Here is a 23,730-nt window from a genome sequence, read left to right as displayed (position 1 = left end):
TCTGTCTATTCTACAGGTTTTAAAATTTTTATATATTTTTACAAAATCACCAAGTATCACGTTTACTAAAAGATGAAAAAAGATACTATAGAGCTAAATATTGTGTTACTTTAGCTCAGTTGCTTTAAATATAATATATAGAAGTTAATTTTTGGCAAGAGTTATGTAGTTTGAGTAGTTATGTAGTTATTGATTTGTCAACCTATTTCTCAAGAACCGCATATCAAAACACAATAAAAATTGCTACAAATCAAGTTCAGGCACATATTTTTTTAGTAAAACCAAAATTAAAGGTATAGCTTGACTGTATCTAATTATTTGCTTTTTTATAAATGGCATTTTTTTATCAAGAGTTATAGTTTTTTACGTCAATTTTGGGAGCTATGCCTCAATATTTGAAAGAAAAAAAAGACAACTGATGTTATAAAATAAGTTATACTAAGACCTAAAAGAAACTATAAATAAAGTGAAAAACCATGAATTTGTTAAAAGAAAGACTTCTAAAACTTATAACATTCCATTAGAAACACAAAAAATTTTAGGTTTCAAAGCATGGTGGAGCTAAAGCTAGACTTGATAGTTCAACAAAAAGTTTTATTTTTTCCAACAATAACTTATATAATCACCTGGAGAAACAAAACAGATGATAAAACGCCTTCCAGGAAAAAGTAAAGTCCCAGGTGGTAAAGACACTGTAATGTTTCTTAACATATTCGTTTTAGATGATTGTAAAAACAATCTAGGCCTAAACACAAATCCACTTGCAAAACAAATTTATCCATAATCTAAAAAATCAAGTCACCACAAATCAGCTGTTCATTCTCATATTGTTTTAAAATACAAATATGCTTATATAAAATCAGATACTGCATAGTGTTGATCAGGCCTTGGATTTTACAGAAAACTGGGCGGTTTAATGATCTGTAAAAAAAATAGTGATTAGGCTAACAGTTTTCTGTTCAGTTATTGTTAGCTTTTTTTTTTTTTATCATAGAGCTTTGAAAACCACCTGCATTGACAGTAACCTGCAAAGTTTCTGTCAATGTGGGTTTACTAGTAACCTTTCATGGAAACCATATATACAATAAATTGCTAAATTAGCATCTGTTAAGGTTGCTTCTCTTTATTGTGCTTGCTGTTTTCCTTCTCCTAATTCCATTCTCTACCTCTACAAATCTCTTATTTGTTCCTGTAGGAAATACTGTTATCATATCTGGGCTCATTCTTCTAATGATGCTCTTTCTCTTCTAGACAAGGTTCAAAATTGACTCAGTCATGAAAGTCTCATTCTTTTACTGTATATGTCTCTGCATGCTCCAAAAACATTATTTGTCTAGTTTTTTTCCCGGCACTTAACCCTTTTAAACTCTCCCATCTTCATGTCTTCTCCTGTCAACTGTTTCCTTGCTTTATAACTCTATTCTTTTTTTCCTTGTAACTCACAAATCAATAGTAGTTGCTTGCAGCTTTGTTGGGAGTGAATCAAAGTTAAAAAAAAAACTTGCAAACTTCTTGATTACGTATTGTAAACTTGTGCAAACTAATTTTTGTAACATGTTTAACATGTTAGTTCAAAAACTAGTTTGCAACATTTATATTGTCTTAACAAAACTTCCAATACTATAAAAAATAATCCGAACTTTGAACGTTTGAAAATAAAATACCTTTACGTCAAATATAGCTAAAGTTAAACTTAACTAAACATTATCACTAATATCTTTGATTTGCTTAAGCTTCAATTAAATGCTATTTATTATTATGTATATATATTATGTATATTATGTATATTTATTATTATGTATATTATTATTATTATGTATATATATATTTTTTTATATTTATTAATATTTATATTAACAATTCAATAAGATCAATAAAAGTTCAAAACTTAGGATGTTCGAAATACCTTTGCATCAAATATAATTTAACAAACTAAACATTTTAACTAATATCTTCAATTTGGTTAATTTTTGATTAAATTTTATTTATTAAAAATGTTAAAGGTGGCTAAACGGATGTTCAAAAGAAAAAATATATATTCATAAGTTACAAAATAAAAAACTTCTACAAAAGAGTGAGGATGGGAGTCTCCCTAAATAAGGATATTTGCTAAGTCTGACAAAATACCCCTTCTGAGTTTGAATTAACGAGATTCTACTGTATATAAATAATATAATACATTAAATATTATATAGATATAGTAATAAACTGTGTATAAAGCAATAACTAGGATTTTAACTTTTTTTTTTCAAAACATCGAGTTGAAAGTTACTGGTAGAGAAAAGACAAAAATTATGAAGCAAGCTAATGATTAACAGACAACTTGAAAGAATACAAATTATAATTATATTAAACATATAAAGGGAATGAATTCAAAGAACTGATGTTCAAGGAAAAAAGTAGATGAATAAGATTTTTTAGAGTACTTGGAAGCAGTCACAGTAAAAGGGTGAGACTTGATTGAATGATGAGTTGCATAAGAATGAATTTTAATAGGTGGTACAAGAGAAGCTAGCTCTTAAGAGCAGCACCCATTATAATGTTTATAGAAAAGAGAAAAAGAACAAACATTATAATAATGTCACAATGGTTAAAGGTTGGCTGCCTTTGCACCTTTTCTTTTAGACCAGTTTGCATTTTGTCTAAAAGAGAAAGGGGATCATTAAAAGATCCACCCAAGATATGGCATTAGTATATTGTTCCATAGCAGTATAACAGTATAATATTCCACACAAGGAAGGATTTGAGATTTATAGAGAAAAAGAATAGAATCTGGAGTAAGAAAGATGGTAATTTTGTAATGGATTTGATATATGGTTTCCAAAAAGAGCGAAAGTAAGAGTTAATCCTAGAAGACAAAAGGTAGATGATTCATCAAATACATTACTGTTCATAACGATTAGCTAAAAAAAATTGAGTTTTATCTGAGTTAAAATTTACTAGCCACTATGAGCCCCATGCTGTAGCAGAAGTGAGATCTTTTTCTCTATTTCTCCCTCCAAGCAGAGAGTGTTGGTTTCTTATTGAGACAAAAATAAATGATAGTATCATCAGCGAACAATGCCATCTTTGATGTGAAATTTTAAGATTTAATGCACATAAAACCTATATGTTATTACTGTTAACAAATCAGAAGTAGAATGAGAAGATCAAAATCTATATTGATTATTAGAAAATAAGTTATTACATTCAAGATGAGAGATTAAGTGTTTGTTAATTAAAGACTCAAAAACCTTGCTTATGAAAGGAAGAAGGCTAATGGGGTGGTAGTTAGAGACTGGAGTAATACGAGTGTCAAACAATGGATCAATTTGTTTGTTGGCAGTATCAGGTAAGATGTGATTAGTGGAATCAAGAGATGAGATTGATGAAAAGTCTTAGCAAATAATTCATCTTTGTCTTTAGGTGAGGTTACAAAATCTAAGTCATGCATGAGAAGAGGAATAACAAATTTTTCCTTATTATAGACACTCTAAAAAATTATCCAGAAGACTCTCGAGTCTAATTTTTAAGATGAAATACAAGGTTTTGTGATCGAAGAATAGCAAGCTTTGGCAATAGATAAAAGCTTTTTACAATGGTTTTTAGCAATAGTAAACAGATGTCTGTTTTCTGGATAATTATTTTGGTGATAGAAATGGGTGTAATGGTTATGGTTAGAAATTGCAGCAGCACGGGAGAGGAAATCCACAGAGAAGAGTGAGGCAAAATTTGGAATCGTCAGGAGGGAATAAAAGATTTCATGCCAGCCTGAATCCAAGAAGTTTCATAAGAAGCACAATTGTCAGCAGGAAAACGAAAGATTTCTACCCAAGGGCCATCACAAAGAAAATTATGGAAAGAGTACCAGTCAGCTTTAAGGTAGTTGTAAGAAATATGATAGGGGGGTTCTGATGGGTGATAGGGGATAGAAGGATTCTGGTGATGTAGAAGAATGAGATTAGTAGCACCTAAGGGTAAATGTGGAAAAACTAAGCACTGACTAGAATCAAAAACAATGCATAAGTCAAGTAGAGAAGTTAAATGATTCGGATTGTCTCTAAAGCGAGTTGGAAAGATGACTGTTTGTGTTCAAGATTGAGAAAGGCAAAAGTTGTCACTGACACTAGAACCTTGCCATTCAGTGTGACGAGCCATTAAATCACTAACAACAATCATATTGGCTGAAGAATAAAGAGAAAGGGCATGGTGAATTTGATCAGAAATAACATTGGAAAGAGTGCAGTCTTAAGATGAAAGAGAACGATATAGAACTAAAGAAAAGGTGATAGAATGAAGTGGTGCTAAACAAAAGTGCATAGTCTGTGGATTCAAATCTAGTTTCCCAAAAAATGGGTGAATTCTTACAAATGTAAATGCCCAGGCTGAGCATGTGGCTATTGGTGTCTTTACAAATTAAAGAAAAATAACCATCAACACTAAGATCACAAGATAAGACACCTGAACTCTAATTAGTATCACAAAGAGAAAGTAGTTCTGGTGAATTTTGCAAAAGATAAGACTCAACAAAAAAAAGTTACTTAGAAGACCACATATATTAGTGAATGATAGATTTAGAGAACTTGGTGATGATGATGGTTTCCTGTATTTTATAGTTTTTGGTACTTAAGTCTTTTAAATTGGTTAAAGAACTTGACTCAAAGCACAGATAGTACTAAGTACACTATGTAACAGTCCAAGCAATTGTTTCTTATTACCATTATCAAACCACAAGCTGTTACAAAGGGCTCCATATATGGGCTCAACAAAGCACACTAAATTTATGAACAGGAACACCATCCATGCGCAACATGGCACTGCTTGTACTCATGGCCCTGTTAGAGCTACAGAGTTTGAGAAACCTGACTACTAGCCGGCTTAAAACTTTTATATTGAGTTTTAGACCTTCATTAGGAGATAATAGAATGAGTTGTCTAGTTATAAAAAGAGACTTCCAGTTGTTACTTTTACTTTTATGTTGTACTATTGTAGTAAAGTAACTTGTTATACTGTTACTTTACTATTACTTTACAGTTACTGCTCAACTATTATTCAAAAATTTTTTTTTAACTGAAAATAAGTTTATCTTTCATGTATATATTTTACCAAAGGATATGTTGAACTGGTTTTTATTTATTTGTGAGAGATACTTATGTTTGCACTCAACACTTATATTATTTTGCAACTATAGTAGTCTCTTGTTTTTTAAACAAATCTTGCATATAAAATTGCAATCAAACATTACACAAATAAATAAAAAAAATTGCGATGCATCAAAATTTCCGCAACAAACATAAACAGGATTTTTTAGTTACTAAAGCTCAGAAGCTCATTCAGATACATATTTTGAGTAAAGAGATGGAATCCTGAACACATGAGAAAGGTTGAATGTCTTTAGCAACCATGTACATGGCTGCAGGAGGTAGCGTATGTACATGGCTGGAGGAGGTTATGTAAGAGGCGCATTTATCAGGATTTTTTAGTTACTAATGCTCAAATATTCTTTAGTATCTTATTAGCTTTTTCTTTCCAGCCAAGGATCAATTATATTACCTTTAGTGCAAATTTTGTACTTTTTTTTGAATTGGTAAAACAACATTAAAGACATCAGCAGAATCACACTTATTTCTTTATCTAAATAGACAAAGACATTCATACAATCACAATTCTTACTGCCTAGAGTTTTTTAAGTTTTCTTTATCAATTGCATATAAATTAATAGGTAGATTGTGGTTTTCATGATGACTGTTGATATCAAATAAAACATTTGATCCCTCTTCACTATTCAAAATCTTGCTACCTCACTGTTTTTCTTTACCATAATTAAACATTATTAGTTAAACATAATATCTTGATTTTTATAATCTTTGAAGTTAACTTTTTCATCTGTTCACTGTTTTTAATTGTGTTTTTTAGTGAGATTTGATTAATTTTTAATATTTTTACGGAAACTTCAAATACCTTTTATGGCTAAAAACTTTTTCAAGATTGTCTTTGTCTATTCCTGATTGAATTTAGCTGAAAAATTCTGTTATAAAATTTGTATCCGCTCCTATTTTTGGTTTGATTTCCAAAAAAACTTTATATGGCTTCAATTTTATGGTTTCATAAAACATGGTGTTTATATTTAACTGAGCTAATTTTATTCCTACAATCTAAAAAAATAGCTTGTTCTCTAATCCAAGCTGTAAAGGATGCTTTCAAAGTAACATTGGTTCTTTTATCAAAACTTTGTGGCTGAGTATGCCTATGTCATTTATTCGCCTAAACTTAATTGGGCAAGATTTGTATGAATTCAATTAAATTAAAATCAATTAAATGCAAATATACAAAATCTGGCAAAAAAAAAAAATTCTCTCATCAGATTGCAACACATGCCCTACATGTTCAAAGAAATTTTTAAAATATTTTTTAAGCTATTTTTTTTAAGCGTTTGAAGGCAAATGTCAAGTAAATGAAATTTAATCAGGTGTTTTAGTTAGAATTTTGTGCTCTTGAGGATGTAAAATAAATTAAAAATTATTATCCGCTAAGCTTTTAAAGTTGACAAGATCTACTTGCACTTTGATTTAAATGATCAATTATTATAAATTTAACTACTTATCTACTTTAAATTTTCTTTCCGCTTTTATGTTTGACGACATTTAAATAAACTTATTAACAGCTAAATAATCATTAACAACTTGGGATATTTGTGTGTGTCATCATTAATTGTTTGTGAGTACCTTTCGTCCAGTAAACACATTTCAAATTATTTCATCAACATTTTCTATTTTTGCAGCATACTTTTTGTCTATTTTTATTATAGTTTTTATATCACCTTAACTGGAAATTTTATACATAATTTTAAATTTTTAACATATTTCTATATCTTTTTATGCCTTTTTTTTCAATGATCAGTTTTAATCCTTTCATGATCAGTGGAAGTTCATGATCTGTATGCAACCATAGATTTGATTTTGATATAATATTTTTATACTTATTATGGTAATAAATGATGTAGTTTAATATTTTTATACTTATTATGGTAATAAATGATGTAGTTTGATATTTTTATAGCTATATTGTTAATAGATGGTGTAGTTTTTTTTGTGTTGTTTTTTTGTTTTATGTTATTCACTTCCCAAGGCTGAGAAGGCCGCTACAGTGGAGGAGGCTACTTTATTGTGGTTACAACCCTCTCTGAACTCTTAAACTCTGAAGGACAAACTTTGATAAACTAGGGTGTTGCGCAGAGAAACAAGTCAATCAAACTAGAAACTTTTGTTTATGAAGCGAGCGCTCTACCACTACATCACTACTGCATCATCCCATTTTTATATTTTTATAGTTATTATGTTAATAGAAGGCTTTGATATTTTATTACTTAATTTAAACTATACAAAAAAGCAATTACAATGAAATTAATTTCCTGATTATTTGCATAAACTTAAAGCTTTTTATCTAATGCTTTTAGAATGAAAAACTTACAGTTTGTGGTGATATTCATGGTCAGTTTTATGATTTGCTTAATATTTTTAAAATTAATGGATATCCTTCAGAAAAAAATCCTTATGTATCTTTTCAAAATGTAAATTTAAAACAGTAACTTTTTTATAGTGTAATTTCTATAGACTTAATTATTATTAAAGTTTTTTTTAATATTTTAAGTGGGAAAGAAATTTTATTTTCAATTATATGTTTATAATTTCTTAACAAAATAAATAGCTTTTTAATGGGGATTTTGTTGATCGTGGTTCGTTTTCTGTTGAAGTCATCTTAGTTTTATTTAGTTACAAGCTACTTTACCCAAATCACTTTTTCATGGCTAGAGGTATGGGTTTAAATGTAGTTTAGATATAAAGATAGCACAAAGTAACATTTATGCATACTTGAGTTGTGTTTTTTTAGGCAACCATGAAAGTGCCACCATGAATCAAATGTATGGGTTTGAGGGTGAAGTAAAAGAAAAGTATACTTACAAATAAATTTTTGTTCTAATTTTTATTTCCTAGTTATTACCAAACAGCTTTCATTAAAAGTTTGCTAGAGCACTGTATGAGAAAGTCAAAAATTGTTATTTTAAAATAAAAATAAAGATTATAATTATAAAAATTAAAAATTGTTTAAGGTTTTATATATACTATACATTAGAATGCCCTTTGTGTACTGCATATTGTGTTAATACTCACATCATCAGCCTTCAGGTTGGCATCTTGCAATAGGGGCTTAACTACCATCCTAAAAGTGTTTGAGGTTGGCAAAAACTTGCTGAACTTGTTTCTGTGTTTTATGGTAACTCTCTTGTGTTTTATTATTTTTGCCAACCTTATGCAGACCTCTAACAGATTAATGTTGGCAATTTATTGCTGACCTCATTTTTTCTAATTCTGAGGGCTGCATCATAGCCAATATACAACTCTTTAAAAGCACTTTTTTTTTTAATATAACCAGGGATTTTCTTTTTCCAGATTTTTCTCTAAATTTTTAATTTTTCTGGATATCCAAATAGTTTTCTGGAAATATAAGTTAAAAATATTTTTTTTGTAACTTGGTATCTAATGATTTTTTTTATATAAATTAAATTAAATTATTTAACCTTATTAAAATCTGTATTGAAATAGTTTTCTCTTATATAAAAAAATGCCTTTTAAAAACTAAACTCTCAGTTGATGCATGTATACTCCAATGCACCTATCACTATTTAAGTCAGTCGGTGTATGTACACTCTTCTGTGACTTGGGCTATAACAAATGATTTATGCATACATTGATGCACTTTTTTTTATAAAACTTTAAAAAAAAAGTGATAAAGTTTCAAATTCAATTAAAAATAAATAACTTTATTATTGTAAACTCTATTTAATACTCAAAAAATTGTGTGTACAAACATTATATAAACAAATAATGTACATATTATAAACATTATTTGGAAGCAAAAAATGTTTATATATTTTGATTTTTGGTTGAATTAAATTAGTATCAGCGGATGTAATTTAGTTGAAGTAATTTAGTGCTGTGGATGTCAAATGATTTAAATTGAGGCGCAGCTGACAAGGTTGCAGGTTCGAAGCTCTATTGAGAACTTTTTAATTTTTTTAAAAGTTTTATTTTGAAGTAATTTTATGTTTTTTACTATTATTGGTGTGAGAATCAAAAAGATTCAACATAAACAGAGGATTTCAGTATAATATATAATATACTGAAATCCTCTATATAACACAAGACACAAATTATTCAGATATGACAAATCTTTTTGTTGTATTCCGCATGGTCCAATGCTTTGCTTTGATAAAAATGATCTAAGGCTTCATTACCAAGCACACTTTCTTTAAGTAAAACTGTTTTTAGCATTACTGCAAAATCTTTTTTTTTTTCTTTTGATTGATTTTAGCTATTGGTTTTTGATAGCTGAGATAAAATTGAGAAATATTTAAAGCGGCAGCAGCTGCATAAGCAGCAGAGTTATTAACAAAGTATAAATTAAACTAAGAAAATTAAGAATCTAATATAAAATTATGATTAATTATTGTTTCTTTATGATTTATTTATTTATTGTTATATTTGTTAGTTTGACTTTTTTTAATAGATATTGTGTGATTTCTTACAGTCTTGTAAAAAAATATAACTTTGTTAAACCAGGAATGGCAAGTTTATATGTTGTATATAGAAGGGAATAGTAACCAGGGATTTTCTGCTAATTTTTTTTCCAATTAGCACAAAATAAAACTTGTGCGAGTATACAATTATTTCTATTTTTAACATCAAAATTTAATGTTTATTTAGATGGAGTTGTATTTTATGTACATAAACAAAAATAATAAAAAATATCTAGCACATTTAAAATAAAATATCACTTAAATAATTAATATGAATTAATTAGTAATAAAAAAAACTTAAAAAATGTTTATTCATTGTATTTTTTTGTGAGCGACTTCAAGGTAAAAAAATTCATAATTAAACATTTTTTCAAAATGTTTTAACATAATTATTTTAAAATAAACTCGATAATTTTCATGAAATAATCCTGCATCTAAAATCGCCAAATTTGTTTTAGACCGACAATATACTGCTTGTGCATTCATTTACCCCTGCTGAGATCTATATATATATATATATATGTATATATATATATATATTTATATAAATATATGTATATATATATATATATATAAATATATATATATATATATATATATATATATATATATATATATATATATATATATATATATATATACAGGGATGCGAAGTTCCATCGATTTTTTGGGACTCCGGACTCCGTGCTCAAAAATCATGGACTCCGACTCTGGACTCCGAATTTTTATTTTTCTTTCTTAAATTAAATAAGGATTTTTATTATCTGGAGTTTTATGTCTAAATGCCAGAAAAGTGATTGGGTACCAGTAATATTTTTATTATGAATAATATATATATATATATATATATATATATATATATATATATATATATATATATATATATTTATGTATATATATATATATACATAAATATATGTTTTTTTGGTTCCCTAAGTAGTCTATTCGGTCTTATCGCAGAGCACCGCGGAAAAGCAATTAACAGGAATTCACTCCTCCTTCCTAACTGATGTTGCAAAACTTGCCCAAAGGTGGGTTTGAACCACGGTTCCCTTACTTTTTAGGAAAAATAAGGGATCCGTGGGTTTATGCAGCCGAGCGCAACCACTGCCTAATAAGAATAATACAACTCCAAAGATAACTTTTATTTATTTTGTATTGCTGCATGCACAAATTCTCAATTTCTCAGTTTATTTGAAAACATATGATCATAGAATTATAAAAAGATTTAAATGTTTATTTACATTAATTACACTCTAAATTATAAAGTTACAAGAACAAAATATTACAATATCTACATTGTCAAAAATTATTCAAATAAAAAACTTGTTTGTTCGTAAAAAAAGCATATCGTCAATTAACTCAGATGTAAATCGACTACAATGATCTGGCGTCATGTGCTTTAAAACTGAAAACAGTTGCTCAACACTGACTTGGGATATGGGTAGCGACAAAGCGACTCGGCAAGCATTCCGTAAAACCTCAGGGAACTGTTTAATTGCTTTAAATGGGTTAAGTTTTATAAAGTCATCTAAGTTGGAGGAGGTATCTTTAAACATTGATCGAATTTCCGGAATTGTTTTTAGAGCTTGTCGAAACTTCGTTTCAATTACATCTAGTTGAACCTGCATTTGTTCTTTTAAACAATTCTTTTCAATCTCCTGTTCACATAGCATAAATAAATTTGGTCGTCGCTTTGCGACTGGTGAAGCATCCTCTTCGTTTTCTGAACTAGATTCGGCAACATGAACTCAAAAAGAGTTGCGCGCTACTGCGTTTTTAATTTTGCCGAGTTCATCATTCTTATTTTTATTAGCCAGTTGAATCAGTTTGTAATTAATTTTCCAAAGTCCATCAGCTGCATCTATCTATAGAAATATTAATAAGTTTTTGAATATGTATTTTTTAAAGTTAAATATTCAAAACTTTATATATAAATGCATTTTGATAAAAAAAAACTACCTTATCTTCAGTCGCTGTTAGCATACAGCCATGCCTAATAACCACGTAAACTGCTGCAAGAAACAACGAATTTTCGCGTAGTGCGCTTTCTCTATTATTCATTCCTATTTGGAAATCTCTAGCTAAGTCACTGTCTTTCCCCTCTAGTTCACACTTTATTGAATTCCAATCAAAAAGTAATTCGCCTGCGATGATATTTTCACGCTGAGGACGGATAGTTAGATCACGTGCCATATGCAATACATCTCTCAGTTCTTCCCACATCCCCCAAAAATATGGTTGCACATTAAATTCTTTAGGAGCTTCTTTTTGCATATTCAGGTTTTGAACTACTGGTCGAATCTAGAAGAACAGAAGAATTCATTAAATATATGTATTACGTTTTCAACTAGTTAAGTAAAGAGGATTATTAAAGAAATATTTACATAACCTAAATTTTACAAGTTATTAAATAATGTAAATGTCATTAACATTGAACTAATTGGATTTATACTATAGCGGTTGGAAAACCGGTTTATACACTTTAATTAAAACTTAGAAGTTATAAACTATAACTTACCTGAATTAGCCTCTCGATCATATTGAACTGGCTAGACCAACGGGTAGCCTGATCTAGTATTGGAACAAGATGTGGAGCTTGGTCTCCGAAGAAGTCAATCCACTTAGAATTTCTCGCAGTTTTGACAACTTCTCTTGCATGGCTGAGGAATTTTTTTATTGTGGGCATCTTCAATGCATCATTCACGGCTAGCTGTAAAGTGTGGAAAGCACATCTTTGAAGATGTATAACATTCATTCTACCGTCAACTCCACTTGCCAAGACTGCTGCCGCATTGTCTGCTTTATTTTGATCATCTTCGTTAAACTCATCAGTTTCAACTGAAAGATCGCTTTCATCATCTTCGATTTCCTCAATATATTAATTATGATTTCAATAGTTAACTGAAAATTTAGTGAATATACGGTTTTTTAAAAAAGTTTATTTTTTAAATGTTTTTATTTAAAATATTAATTTTAATATCAATTTAATATACAATGTTCTTCATTTTAAAAAAATATAGATGAATTTTAAAATATGTGTTACTCACTGCTGCGTTGTCAACACTGAGGCCTAAAATATTAATTTTATTCATTCCAAACTTATCTAAACACTTCTCAATAATTTTTTCAGTGTATTCCGCCGTTTGTTTTCCTTTCGTATCGATAGTGCCAAGATTGATGACAGCAATTTCATCATTGTTTGAGTATTGCACATTTATACCAAGGTAGTGGCGCATATGCCTAGATGTAGAATCGACTTTTAAATAAATTAGCATTTCCGATAATTTGTTTTTGATTTGTTCGCAATGCTTTTTGGCAAGACCACTAATTTGAATTCTCATATTATCTCTATTCATTTTAAATCCGAAATGAGATGCAACTTTTCCACAAAGCTTTTGATTAGGTTCCCGATCAAACGCCTATAGAAATTGTTTTTAGAATAATACATTTTTATTAAAAAATGGCAAAAAAACATATAATTTTTCAGATTTTTTTTGAAATTACTTAATAAATATTAACGAAAAAATAATTTGAATTTAATTTTAACGTAATGACGAGCTCTGCGTGTTTTCTAGATAAATGTCGTATAAGGTTGCTAATGCGAGCTTTTGCGGCACATGTAATTTCTTTACCGCATAACTCATTACTTTTTTCGGGTACAAGACATTTGAAGCATACTACTTTACATCCATTCAACATTTTATTTGTACGATGAAAATGTCTGTAGATCGTATCTGATGCATAGTTAGCGGCCATTACTAGTCAAGATTGTTGCTCACGAGTAAACAGCAAATATTATTATAAATAAAAATGTTGTTATTGCAAGTTATTGTGAACATGCAAAGTATTTGCTCTCTGTTATATATGCTTCACCAAATTATTTATCTGTATAACAACTCTCGAAAACATCGTTAGGAAAGTTGTTAACATGACTAGTTACGAATTGATGACGTTAGTAGTTTTTCGGTCGAAGGAATTGTTGCGCAAAATAATTTTTATTTATTTGTTGAGGTATTTTTATAAGCCTTTTTTTTGGCTTCTTTCTGATTTAGATGGTAGGTTTTTTACCATTAGTCTAGATCATTAGTTTGGCTCAATAGCGCAAACTTACAGACATTTGAATTTTTTTTTTATTGCGTATAATTAATTTGTGAGTTAAATTTGATAGCTTTTCGTATCTAAACCATACCGCTTTCATTGCAATTTTTCAGTAAGCGTTATTAAAATTAAAAATTTCATTTTTTTAGGAGAGTAGACCAAAAACCAATGTACATAATTATATTATCTCACAACATTTCGGGTTTAAATTAAAAGAAACAATTTTTTTCTTAGTAAAAGTAGTTATAAGTTTTATCTATTTATAATTATAGTTTCACACTACTAAGCAGTTTTAAACAGTACTTAAACAAAGCACAAATTCAATGGACAATTATTTTTAAAGAACTTTACTTTGGTAAAATATTCCTTTACTGCTCATAAACTAGTTCATCATTTCTAATCGACGTTCTTTCTATGATAAATCTATGATTAAGCAAAAAAATAAACTTTTAAACTAAAATATTATTTATTTTTAAATTTGGTACATATTGAAAAAATTTGAGCAAATAAATTCTCAAACATATTATTACCTACAGGTCTAGCCAGGGAGCGATTTTTTGAGTAAAACGAGGAGGGTGAGTCCTTCAAAAGCGACGAATGTCTTATAAAAAATATTGAACTGTAAGTCAAATGTTAACTCCCTCTCTTTTTAGAGCAGGGGGCAACAACCCCCTTTCCATACAACCCGTGAAATCGTCCCTGGGTCTAAACAATTGATGACGAGGAAATACTTTAATAAACAGTTCATCATAAGTACTATCTTAATGGGATAAAAATAAAAATAAAACAAACATTAAGGGTTTCTTTAGTAGTTTTATATTTAAGAAATATAAAACTTATTATGAAATATGATGAAAAATTTAAACTTGAAACACTTTATTTTCTTTAACTAATTTTAACAAAAAAAAAAGTGCTTTTATTTTATATTTTCTGAATAAACGTCACATAAACAATATCAAAAGATAATTTAAATATTCTAAACGATAAAAGTTTTGGTTTAACGTAAAACTACTGAACGGGTAGGCAAATGGCGAGCTGCGTAACGCTTCTTAACAAGGCACTACATTCGAACCAATACTCAATCTGGCCAAATAAATAAAATCAGCAAAACAGATGGTTAGCCTCCCGGTCAAATGCTCTTTTTTAGTGCTTTGTGACAAGGTCTTTTTAAGGCATATTATTAACCAAAAAAAAAAAAAAAGAGTCCCGGAGTCCTAAAATTTTTATGGACTCCTAAGACTCCGGACTCTGGGCTAAAATAGGGACTCCATGGACTCCGACTCCGGACTTCGCATCCCTGTATATATATATATATATATAACCCTTAATTGGTTGTCAGAAATTTTTTCCGTATTTTGTTGACAAAAAGTAAAAATTAAAATGCAAGACCAGAATTTTCTTTTTATTACTTGATAGAATGCCTGCCCCAACCAAACCCTCAGTCGATGTAGCAGCACTCCCTTGCAAGTCAGGCTATAAGATAGTCAATGTAGCAACACTCCGTTGTGAGTCAGGCTATTTGTCAGTCGATGTAGATGCACTCCGTTGCGAGTCAGGCTGTTTGTCAGTCGATGTAGCAGCACTTTGTTGCGAGTCAGGATATAAGATAGTTGATGTAGCAACACTCCGTGCATTATTTACAGTAAAAAAAATAAAAATATTTTATTAAAAAAAATAAAAATAAAAACATTTTATTTAAAAAAATAAAAACAAAAACATTGTTTATATTATTAAAAACATTCTGGTCAAATTTGCGTTTTTGTGGTTTTTTTAAAAAATGATTAATTTGTTATTAAATTAATGGTTTTAACTTTCTGACAACACGCAAATGTTGGACGAAAGTCAAAAGTAATTAAAAGTGACGTTTTTGTTGGCACAAGAATCATTTTTTTCCTTCCGTACTCCCAAATGCAACAATCTATAAAGTAAAATATTTTAACACAACCTAAAACTGTGTTAAAATATTTTACTTCATTTTCCTGATGAATTTTTATATTAGTGATTTCGCCGGTTATTCGTTTGGAAAAACGGTTAAGTTTCCCCATTAACTGTCGGTTAACTGACTATTCGTTTTTGAATGAAGTCCTTATTTTTTGGTAATAGTGTATACATGCACTGTATGTATTATGATAATGTAATTATTTTATTATATATTTTGTTGTTAATCATAATGCATAATAAATAAACTGTTTTTCTTAAATTTACTGAAAATAATATATTACACTAGGTTTGGTTGGGAAAGGCCTGTGATCGCACTCTAATCTTGACCACACATACAATATTTAGAGAACATTCAAGTTTAAGTATGTTTCCATGTTTGTCCGCATAACAATTAATTTTTAAAATATACGCTAAAAAATTAACTTCACAACTTTAATCTTTACTAATAAAATGTTTTTATATTGATTTTTATATTTTATATATATAATTTTTTTGTATAAAGATATTTCTATATTAGCAAATGTTTTAAAAGCATTCGCTAATATAGAAATATTTGCGGAAAAATACGGAAACATACTTAAACAAGAATGTTCTCAAAACATCTTGTTGCAGAAAGAATATTTGCAAACACTAAAAACCCGCCAAATCTACAAACAAAGAAATTCTATTGATTAATAAAAATGCAGACTAAGCGAATTAAAGTTCCAGAGTATTCCGAAGAATTTTTCCTAAAAATTTACACTGAAAACTAATTAAAATTCAAATAGTAAATTTCATTGAAAGCCTAAAAAATTAACTTTATTTATAACTTTTTAACACGTTTCATTTAACAACAAGAAATGCAAAGTGCTAAAAATAATTGTTTTTATAAATAATAACTAGTCCAAACTCATTACAAATATAATAAGAATGTTTTTTTTAAAAACTAATTACTTACCTAAATTCTTATATGCTTCTACAAGTTAAGTTTACTGTTGAAATACTAAAGCCACTCAAGGACGTACTAATTGATTTTATGTAATGTTATTTCTTATATTTAATAATAATTTTATTATTATTGTTTAATAATATTTTATATAATAATATTTTATATAATAATATTTTATATATATAATAATATAATATAATATAATGATATTTTATATAATAATAAATCTTGTTTTACGTCCTTGTGCTGCTTTATTTTAAAACTAAATTTAAAGTTTTTTTCTCTCAAGTATTTCTTAACTTTGTAAAGTGATTTTTTATAACTACACAATATGGCTCTTATTTGTTATTACTCTTGTAGAGAATTAATTAAACTTTAAGAACAAAAAAATTATGTGTCTAGAATAAAAATTAATGTACAAAAAAGAATATTATTCCTTTTTTGCGAAGCATACTCGAAAGTTACAACCAGCAGCTTGTGGTAAAAATTTAACAAAAATCAAAAGCTGCTGTCAGCGTCAGCATGCTTGCAGTTGTGTCAGAGTCTAAATTTAAGTATTTATTTTTTCCTTTTTAAATTTCTTTTTTGAATCATCTTTCGTATTTTAATATAAATTTGTAAATATTTTGATAAATTCGAAAAAATTTAAAAGCCGGTTTTTATTATTCGAATATCGATATTTGATATTCGAAAGGAAATCCAAATATCCGACTATCCCGTTAACCGGCAAAATCACTCTATATATATATATATATATATATATATATATATATATATATATATATGTATATATACACATATGTTTATATATATATATATATGTATGTTTATATATACACATATGTTTATATATATATATATATATATATATATATATATATATATATATATATATATATATATATCTATAAGTGCATGTTTAAATAACATTTCTTACTTTATACTGAATGTTTAAATAATATTTCTTACGTTATACCTGCTGCTATGGGCTTTAGTACTTATCATTGACTATCATTTGTCAACTATAGCTGCTGCCACAAAGATGTGTGCTGCATATGGGTATTTATACCCATATGTAGCACACTCTATATGACTATGGGTATTTATATAAATATATATATTTTTCCTTTTCCATAGATATTCTGCAAAGATGGCAGACTTATTTACTGAAGTTTACAATCTTCTTCCTTTGTCACATTTAATAAATAAAAAAGTTCTGGTGAGTAGTTAATTTAGATTATCCATATTGTAATTCTTATTCCAAATGTTGAAACTATTCATATTGTAATTCTAAATGTTGAAAGCTTAAGATTTTTCATAATTTTATAGATGATTTCAAATTTTTGGTCATGACTATAACTATGCTTTTGCTAAATAGATTTTTAATCTTTATATTTTAATAATTTTAATGATTCCCTACAGACTCAAAATGGCTTCAATTTTTGATACTATTACAGATTTGTGAGTTATTTTGTCCATATAGAGGCAAATAAAAATGTATATGTATATATATATATATATATATATATATATATATATATAAATACATATATATATATATATATATATATATATATATATATATATATATATATATATATATATATATATATATATATATATATATATATATATATATATATATATATATATATATATATATATATATATATATGTATATATATATTGTTTCTTTGTTCAATGTCTTGTACCATTTTGTCAGTGAAAAGAAAAAGCTAAAACAAAGGTTAATCATAAAAAACTTATGACTGCCAAACCTAAACCCTTAGTTGATGTGACAGCAATTTTCTTGCATGTTTTCTCTATATCAGTCAACATATGTACTCAGAGTTGATAATGCCGTCCAGCCTCAAAGTAACTTTCTGCCAAAGGGCTAACTTTTTAGGGAGGCGGAAGCTGATAGCAGTGGCCTCCCATTCAGTTTTTAGTGGCAAAATGTTCTTTATTTCGCCTCCAGTAGCTTTTGCCCTTCTATTGGCGGCCGCAGCCAGAGTTATTTTTTGGAGGCAATATATTTTGGAGGGCGACGCCATTAGGGAGGCAGAAGCTGTTGGTGGCCCCCTCCAGAAAAATTGTGGAGGCAAAATCATTTGGAGGCTGCCTCCAATGGCTTCTACCTCTGAACTAGCTGTGGCCTCCAAACTAGAGGCGGAAATATTTGCCCCCTGCCGGCGGGTGTAATCAAAATAATTGCTCGCTTGCTTTAAAGCAATTAAATATTAACTAGAAACAAATGTTAAATATTTGACATTAAGTTTCATTTTATATAATTATTTGCAAAAGTTTTGAGTATTTAAAAAAATTCTAATTTTTTTAAAAACTTATAAATTAAGTAAAATAAATTAGTAGTTTTATTATTCAAAACAAAAGTTAAAAGTTGGAAATTTTACTTCTATACCATTGGCAAATAAATCTTATTGACAAAAAAAAATTATAATAAGTAATTAAATTGACTGATTTTGATCAAAGTTTTTTAGAACAAGTTGATATGCTAAAATTTTTATCTGTTTTATCAATTTCCATAACATTAAATACTTATTTTTAATAATTGGATATTGTAAAAGTTATCAAAAAATATCTGCTGTTTATTAAAAATTTGCAACCACGCTGTATTACCCTAATAGTTTTTCCAAATTACAACAAAAAAAATAAAATTTATAAACTTTAAATACATATACTTTTATAAATATTATTTATATTTTACTCTACACTTTTAAAACATTTAGAAATATAGACTCATCTACTTTTACACGTTTTGAAGTTTAAAGCAATTAAAAGATTGAAATGTTTAAAAGTTAAAATTTATTCGATAGTCCAAGAAAAACAACATTTTTAAAAAAAAATTTTTATTAATGAATAAATCATATAAAACAAAACTTTGATGTCAAATATTTAACATTTGTTCTCAGTTAATATTTTAATTGCTTGTTAACTTGAAGACAAACTTGCAATTGTTTTTCATTACATCTGCAGGCAGGAGGCAAATATTTCTGCCTCCAATTTGGCAGCCGCAGCCAGTTGGGAGGCAGAAGCTATTGGAGGCAGCCTCCAAATCATTTTGCCTTTAAAATTTCTTCTGGAGGCAGCCACCATTGGCTTCCGCCTCTCTATTGGCATCTGCCTCAAAATATTTTACCTCCGAAAACAAACTCTGACTGCGGCCACCAATAGAAAGGCAGAAGCCACTGGAGGCAAAATAAAGAAAATTTTGCTGTTAAAAATTATTTGGTAGGCAGCCGCTGTCAGCTGCGGAAGGGAAGTGGAGGCAAGAATATTTATGCTGTTTATCAACACTGTATGTACTGAAGTCCTTACAGCTCTCTAAATCAGTACAACATCATATTGCTGAACTAACTTGCCTTTATCACTACACGTACATACAAAATAACATAACCAAGTATTGAATTGTTGATCATTTATTTGGATTACAATATATGAAATGTATATAAGCAAAATATATATCATTGCATATTTTCAACATTTTAATTTTGAAAATATGCAATAATAAAAAAGAAAGAAAATTAAAGAAAGCATTAAAGTAAGAAGAAATGGAAGAAAGCATTAAAGTTTTAAGGTTTATTGTAAATGCGGTAGTGGTGTTGTGGTAGAGCACTCGCTTTATAAGCAAGAGGTTCCGAGTTTTTAACCCACCACGTCCCTGGTAGTACCGCGCTCAACTTGTTTCTCCACGCAGCAGCCTTGTTCATCATAGAGAGTTCATTATAGAGTTGAGAGAGAGTAATAGCCACAATTAAGTAGCCTCCTCGTCTGTAGTGGCCTTCTCGCCCTTGGGGAGGTGAGTTAACAAAAAAAAAAAAAAAACCCTAGATGGATATTATAATTAACATTTATCATGTAATGTGGCAGCGCAAACAGAGTTGTTATGGCTATGACTTAAAAAAAAAAAAAAAAGGAAATGTAAGAAGTTCTACATTCAGCCAAAATGCATTATTTCATTATTCAAAAATTGTTTTTTGAAGAAACTGATATCACTAGGTTTTTAACTATTTTATCTAGTTTTATTTTTACCATGATATTGAGCATCTCTTGGTGGGGAATGTGTTAAATATTTTTTTGTAACTTATTTAATAAGTGAATCACTAAAAAACATAAACAAAACTATAAAAGGTAAACAAAAATATTTCCTGTGACATAGTGAATCTATTCCAGTGGCTTCTTTCCAATAATTTATCACCTAATTTTAAAGAAACTAAAATCGTTATTTTTAAATCTAATCTAACAAAAGCAAAAAGACCTTAATCAGACAATATCTCAATTTTGAAACACTCATTAACATGTTTTTTAATCTTATTTCAGATATGCAGACAAACCCAGTCTCAAAATTTTATATGATTCAAAATTTTGAGACTCAAAATTTTATCTTACCTCTAAAATAAAGAACTAAAAAAAATCTATTTCTTGCATTTTAACTTCCACCCTAACATCTTTTATTACATATCAAAGATACTTAAGGTAAAGGACCTCATTTAATACTCAAACTGTTTGTCCTCAAATAGCAACATAAAACCTTACCTCTTCCATAGCAACATAAAAACTTACCTCTTCCATTTACATATCATCTAAAAAGTTTCTAGTTACCTATACCTAAACATTGGACTGTTTATTATGGCCATAAATCTATTAAATATCAGAGCCTACGCACATGGAAGTCTTCCCTCACAGTTAAAATCTCTACTTACTCTTTTTTATAAGTTTTAAAAGCAGTCTTTTTAATTTTTTATTAAATATTCTTCCTAATTCCCAGGCTCTTCTACTGATAACTTTCTATTATCTATTATAACTTTTTGTTATTTATTGTTACTTTTATTACTGCTACTATTATTGTTATATTGTTACTGTATATTATTATAATCTATTGCACTTCAATTGGTAAATCTTAATTAGATATAAAATTTTTTTATATGTTTAATAAGTATATTAAATAATTATATTTTATTTGCATCAGTTATATTAAATAATTATATATTATTTGTTGTTTTATCAATTTTCTTATCTTTTTTATTATTATATATAATTTACTGTTTAAGTTTTGTACTGCTTTTGTTTTTAGTTTTTCATTGACTAAAGTATTTACCTAAAATTAGTAATTGTAATATATGTAAATATTATATGAAATGTAAAATCTATTTCAGAATATATTTGATTTGAACTTCTAAATAAAGCTTGGCCTTTCTTCCTTTTATTTATACAAATTTTTATGTTATATTTATATGAAAAATATTTTTGTCGAATACCATTTTGCGATTTTTTATAAATTTATTTTCACAGTTCAATTTTGAATTGAGACCATAAGTTCCACAAAAGTCAATATCCATTTGAAATAAGTTTAAACACAATTTAAAAATGTAAACGCAGTATCTAATTTTTGCAGAAATTTGTTTTTATGATGATGATGATCTTGATCATAATGACGGTGATCATGAATGTTTAATTGATTTGGCTTAATAAAAATACTTATTATTTTATCTTAGACTATGCATGGCGGACTGTTTAGCAACGATAATGTAACTCTAGAAGATATTAAAAAAGTAGATAGAAATAGACAACCTCCAGACTCAGGTATAAGAAAGTTAGTTTATTATGTTACAAATATTTTTTGGTTATCTATATACACGTTTAATAAGTTATAATCATAGTAAGGTTAAATAAAAAGGTATAGGAAAGTTGGTTTATTATGTTACAAATATTTTGTGATTATCTTCCTACATTTTTAGTAAGTTATAATCTCTATTAAAATAAAGTATTGAAAATAAAAAGTTTTAGAATTTTAAATTTCAAATTATGAGGTTCATTATTTGATAAATGATTACCAATTTGTAATCATTTTTCGAAAAAGGATGTTTTAGAAGTGTGCTTCTTACTCAATTGCATATCTGCATATTTATAATTTTTTCCTAAAAAAAAAAAGTTGTTGTATATTAAATTAAAAACAACTTAAACTGATTGAAGATTGAGAATTATGAAAGATTTTTATAAAAAATTATTTTTGGTTATGGCTTTTAGCTTTTTTATTACTTTTTAAAATGAATTTATTTGTTATTTGTTTCTTTTTGGTTCTTTTTTTTTTTTTACTGCTATTGTTGTTTAAACATGCTAACAACTCAGTAACATTAACAAACAACGCCCAACAAATCAGCCCACCAATTTATACTGCAACTTTGTAATGAAATATCAACCTGTTCACAACAATAAAAAATGAATATTGCCACTAACTAGGTTTGTCACATGACACTGCAAACTCATTACCAATTAACAACTCAATAGCAGCCACAAATAATACCCTAAATCTGGGGTGTGCAACCTGCGCTTGCAAGTTCGTGCTGCTCTTTTTTGAATAAAAATTCAGGTTGTGTGGCTTTTCAACATGTTTGACTTTAATTTTAAACAAACAAAAAAATCTTTAGAATTATATTAAAATAGAATTATATTAAAGTAGGTTATGTAATTATTTATATAGTATTGCTCCAACATAGGCTTAGTTTCGCAAAAGTGCATGAAAAAATTTGCATGCAAAAATTTAAATTTGTATTTAAAAACTGTAAAGTTTAGAATGTAATGCTTATACATAAAATACAATCAGCGTAAAAACTGTATCATTAGATTAGAAATGGGAATGAATCTACTATGTTGAAACCTGCCATGGATAACTTTTAGGATAAACTACTCTGTACTTTAATCAAACATTTTTATTCAAAGTAAATGACTTGGTAGTAAAAATAGTCATATAAAATTGTCTTAAAAACATTAATTCTTTGCGAATTTTGTTTATTACTTGATGAAGTTAATGAAAGATGTATCTATTGTTGCATAAAAATGTCTGTTTTGAGGGTGTTTTTAAATGCTTCGTTCACTGTATTAATACTAAAACATTTTTTGTTGTCAAAAGCTTTTGAGTAGCCGGAGTTAAACAATGGCAATTGGTTACAAAAATGTTTTTTTTGCTATGGTTATTAGAGTTTATGATAACAATCACAATAAGTTATTGTAAAGACAAGTCAATAATAGTTTTAGACAAAAATAGTTTTTTATAACTGTCTAAAGTAGTTTAAATATTGTAATATTTGTGTTTTTTTTTTTACTTTTTTAAGTATCAGGTTAAGTAAAAAGTAAACTTAAGCTATTTTAAAGCCTGCCAAACAAGAATATTATGAGATATTAAAAT

General features: G+C 27.9%; 1 protein-coding gene across 1 annotated transcript in view; it reads left to right on the top strand.

Annotated features, from left to right (window-relative positions):
* LOC100208775 (serine/threonine-protein phosphatase 5) overlaps window positions 1–23,730 on the top strand; it is a 52,414-nt gene that overhangs the window by 8,202 nt on the left and 20,482 nt on the right. The window contains exons 7-11 of the mRNA XM_065799461.1: window positions 7,436–7,534; window positions 7,687–7,792; window positions 7,870–7,930; window positions 17,664–17,745; window positions 22,040–22,127. Coding sequence (XP_065655533.1) covers window positions 7,436–7,534; window positions 7,687–7,792; window positions 7,870–7,930; window positions 17,664–17,745; window positions 22,040–22,127 — 436 coding nt within the window. The remainder of the gene's footprint in view (window positions 1–7,435; window positions 7,535–7,686; window positions 7,793–7,869; window positions 7,931–17,663; window positions 17,746–22,039; window positions 22,128–23,730) is intronic.

The sequence above is a fragment of the Hydra vulgaris genome, chromosome 06, assembly GCF_038396675.1.
Source record: "Hydra vulgaris chromosome 06, alternate assembly HydraT2T_AEP".
NCBI classification, from domain to species: domain Eukaryota; kingdom Metazoa; phylum Cnidaria; class Hydrozoa; order Anthoathecata; family Hydridae; genus Hydra; species Hydra vulgaris.
This window is presented reverse-complemented; position numbering and strand designations above follow the sequence as displayed.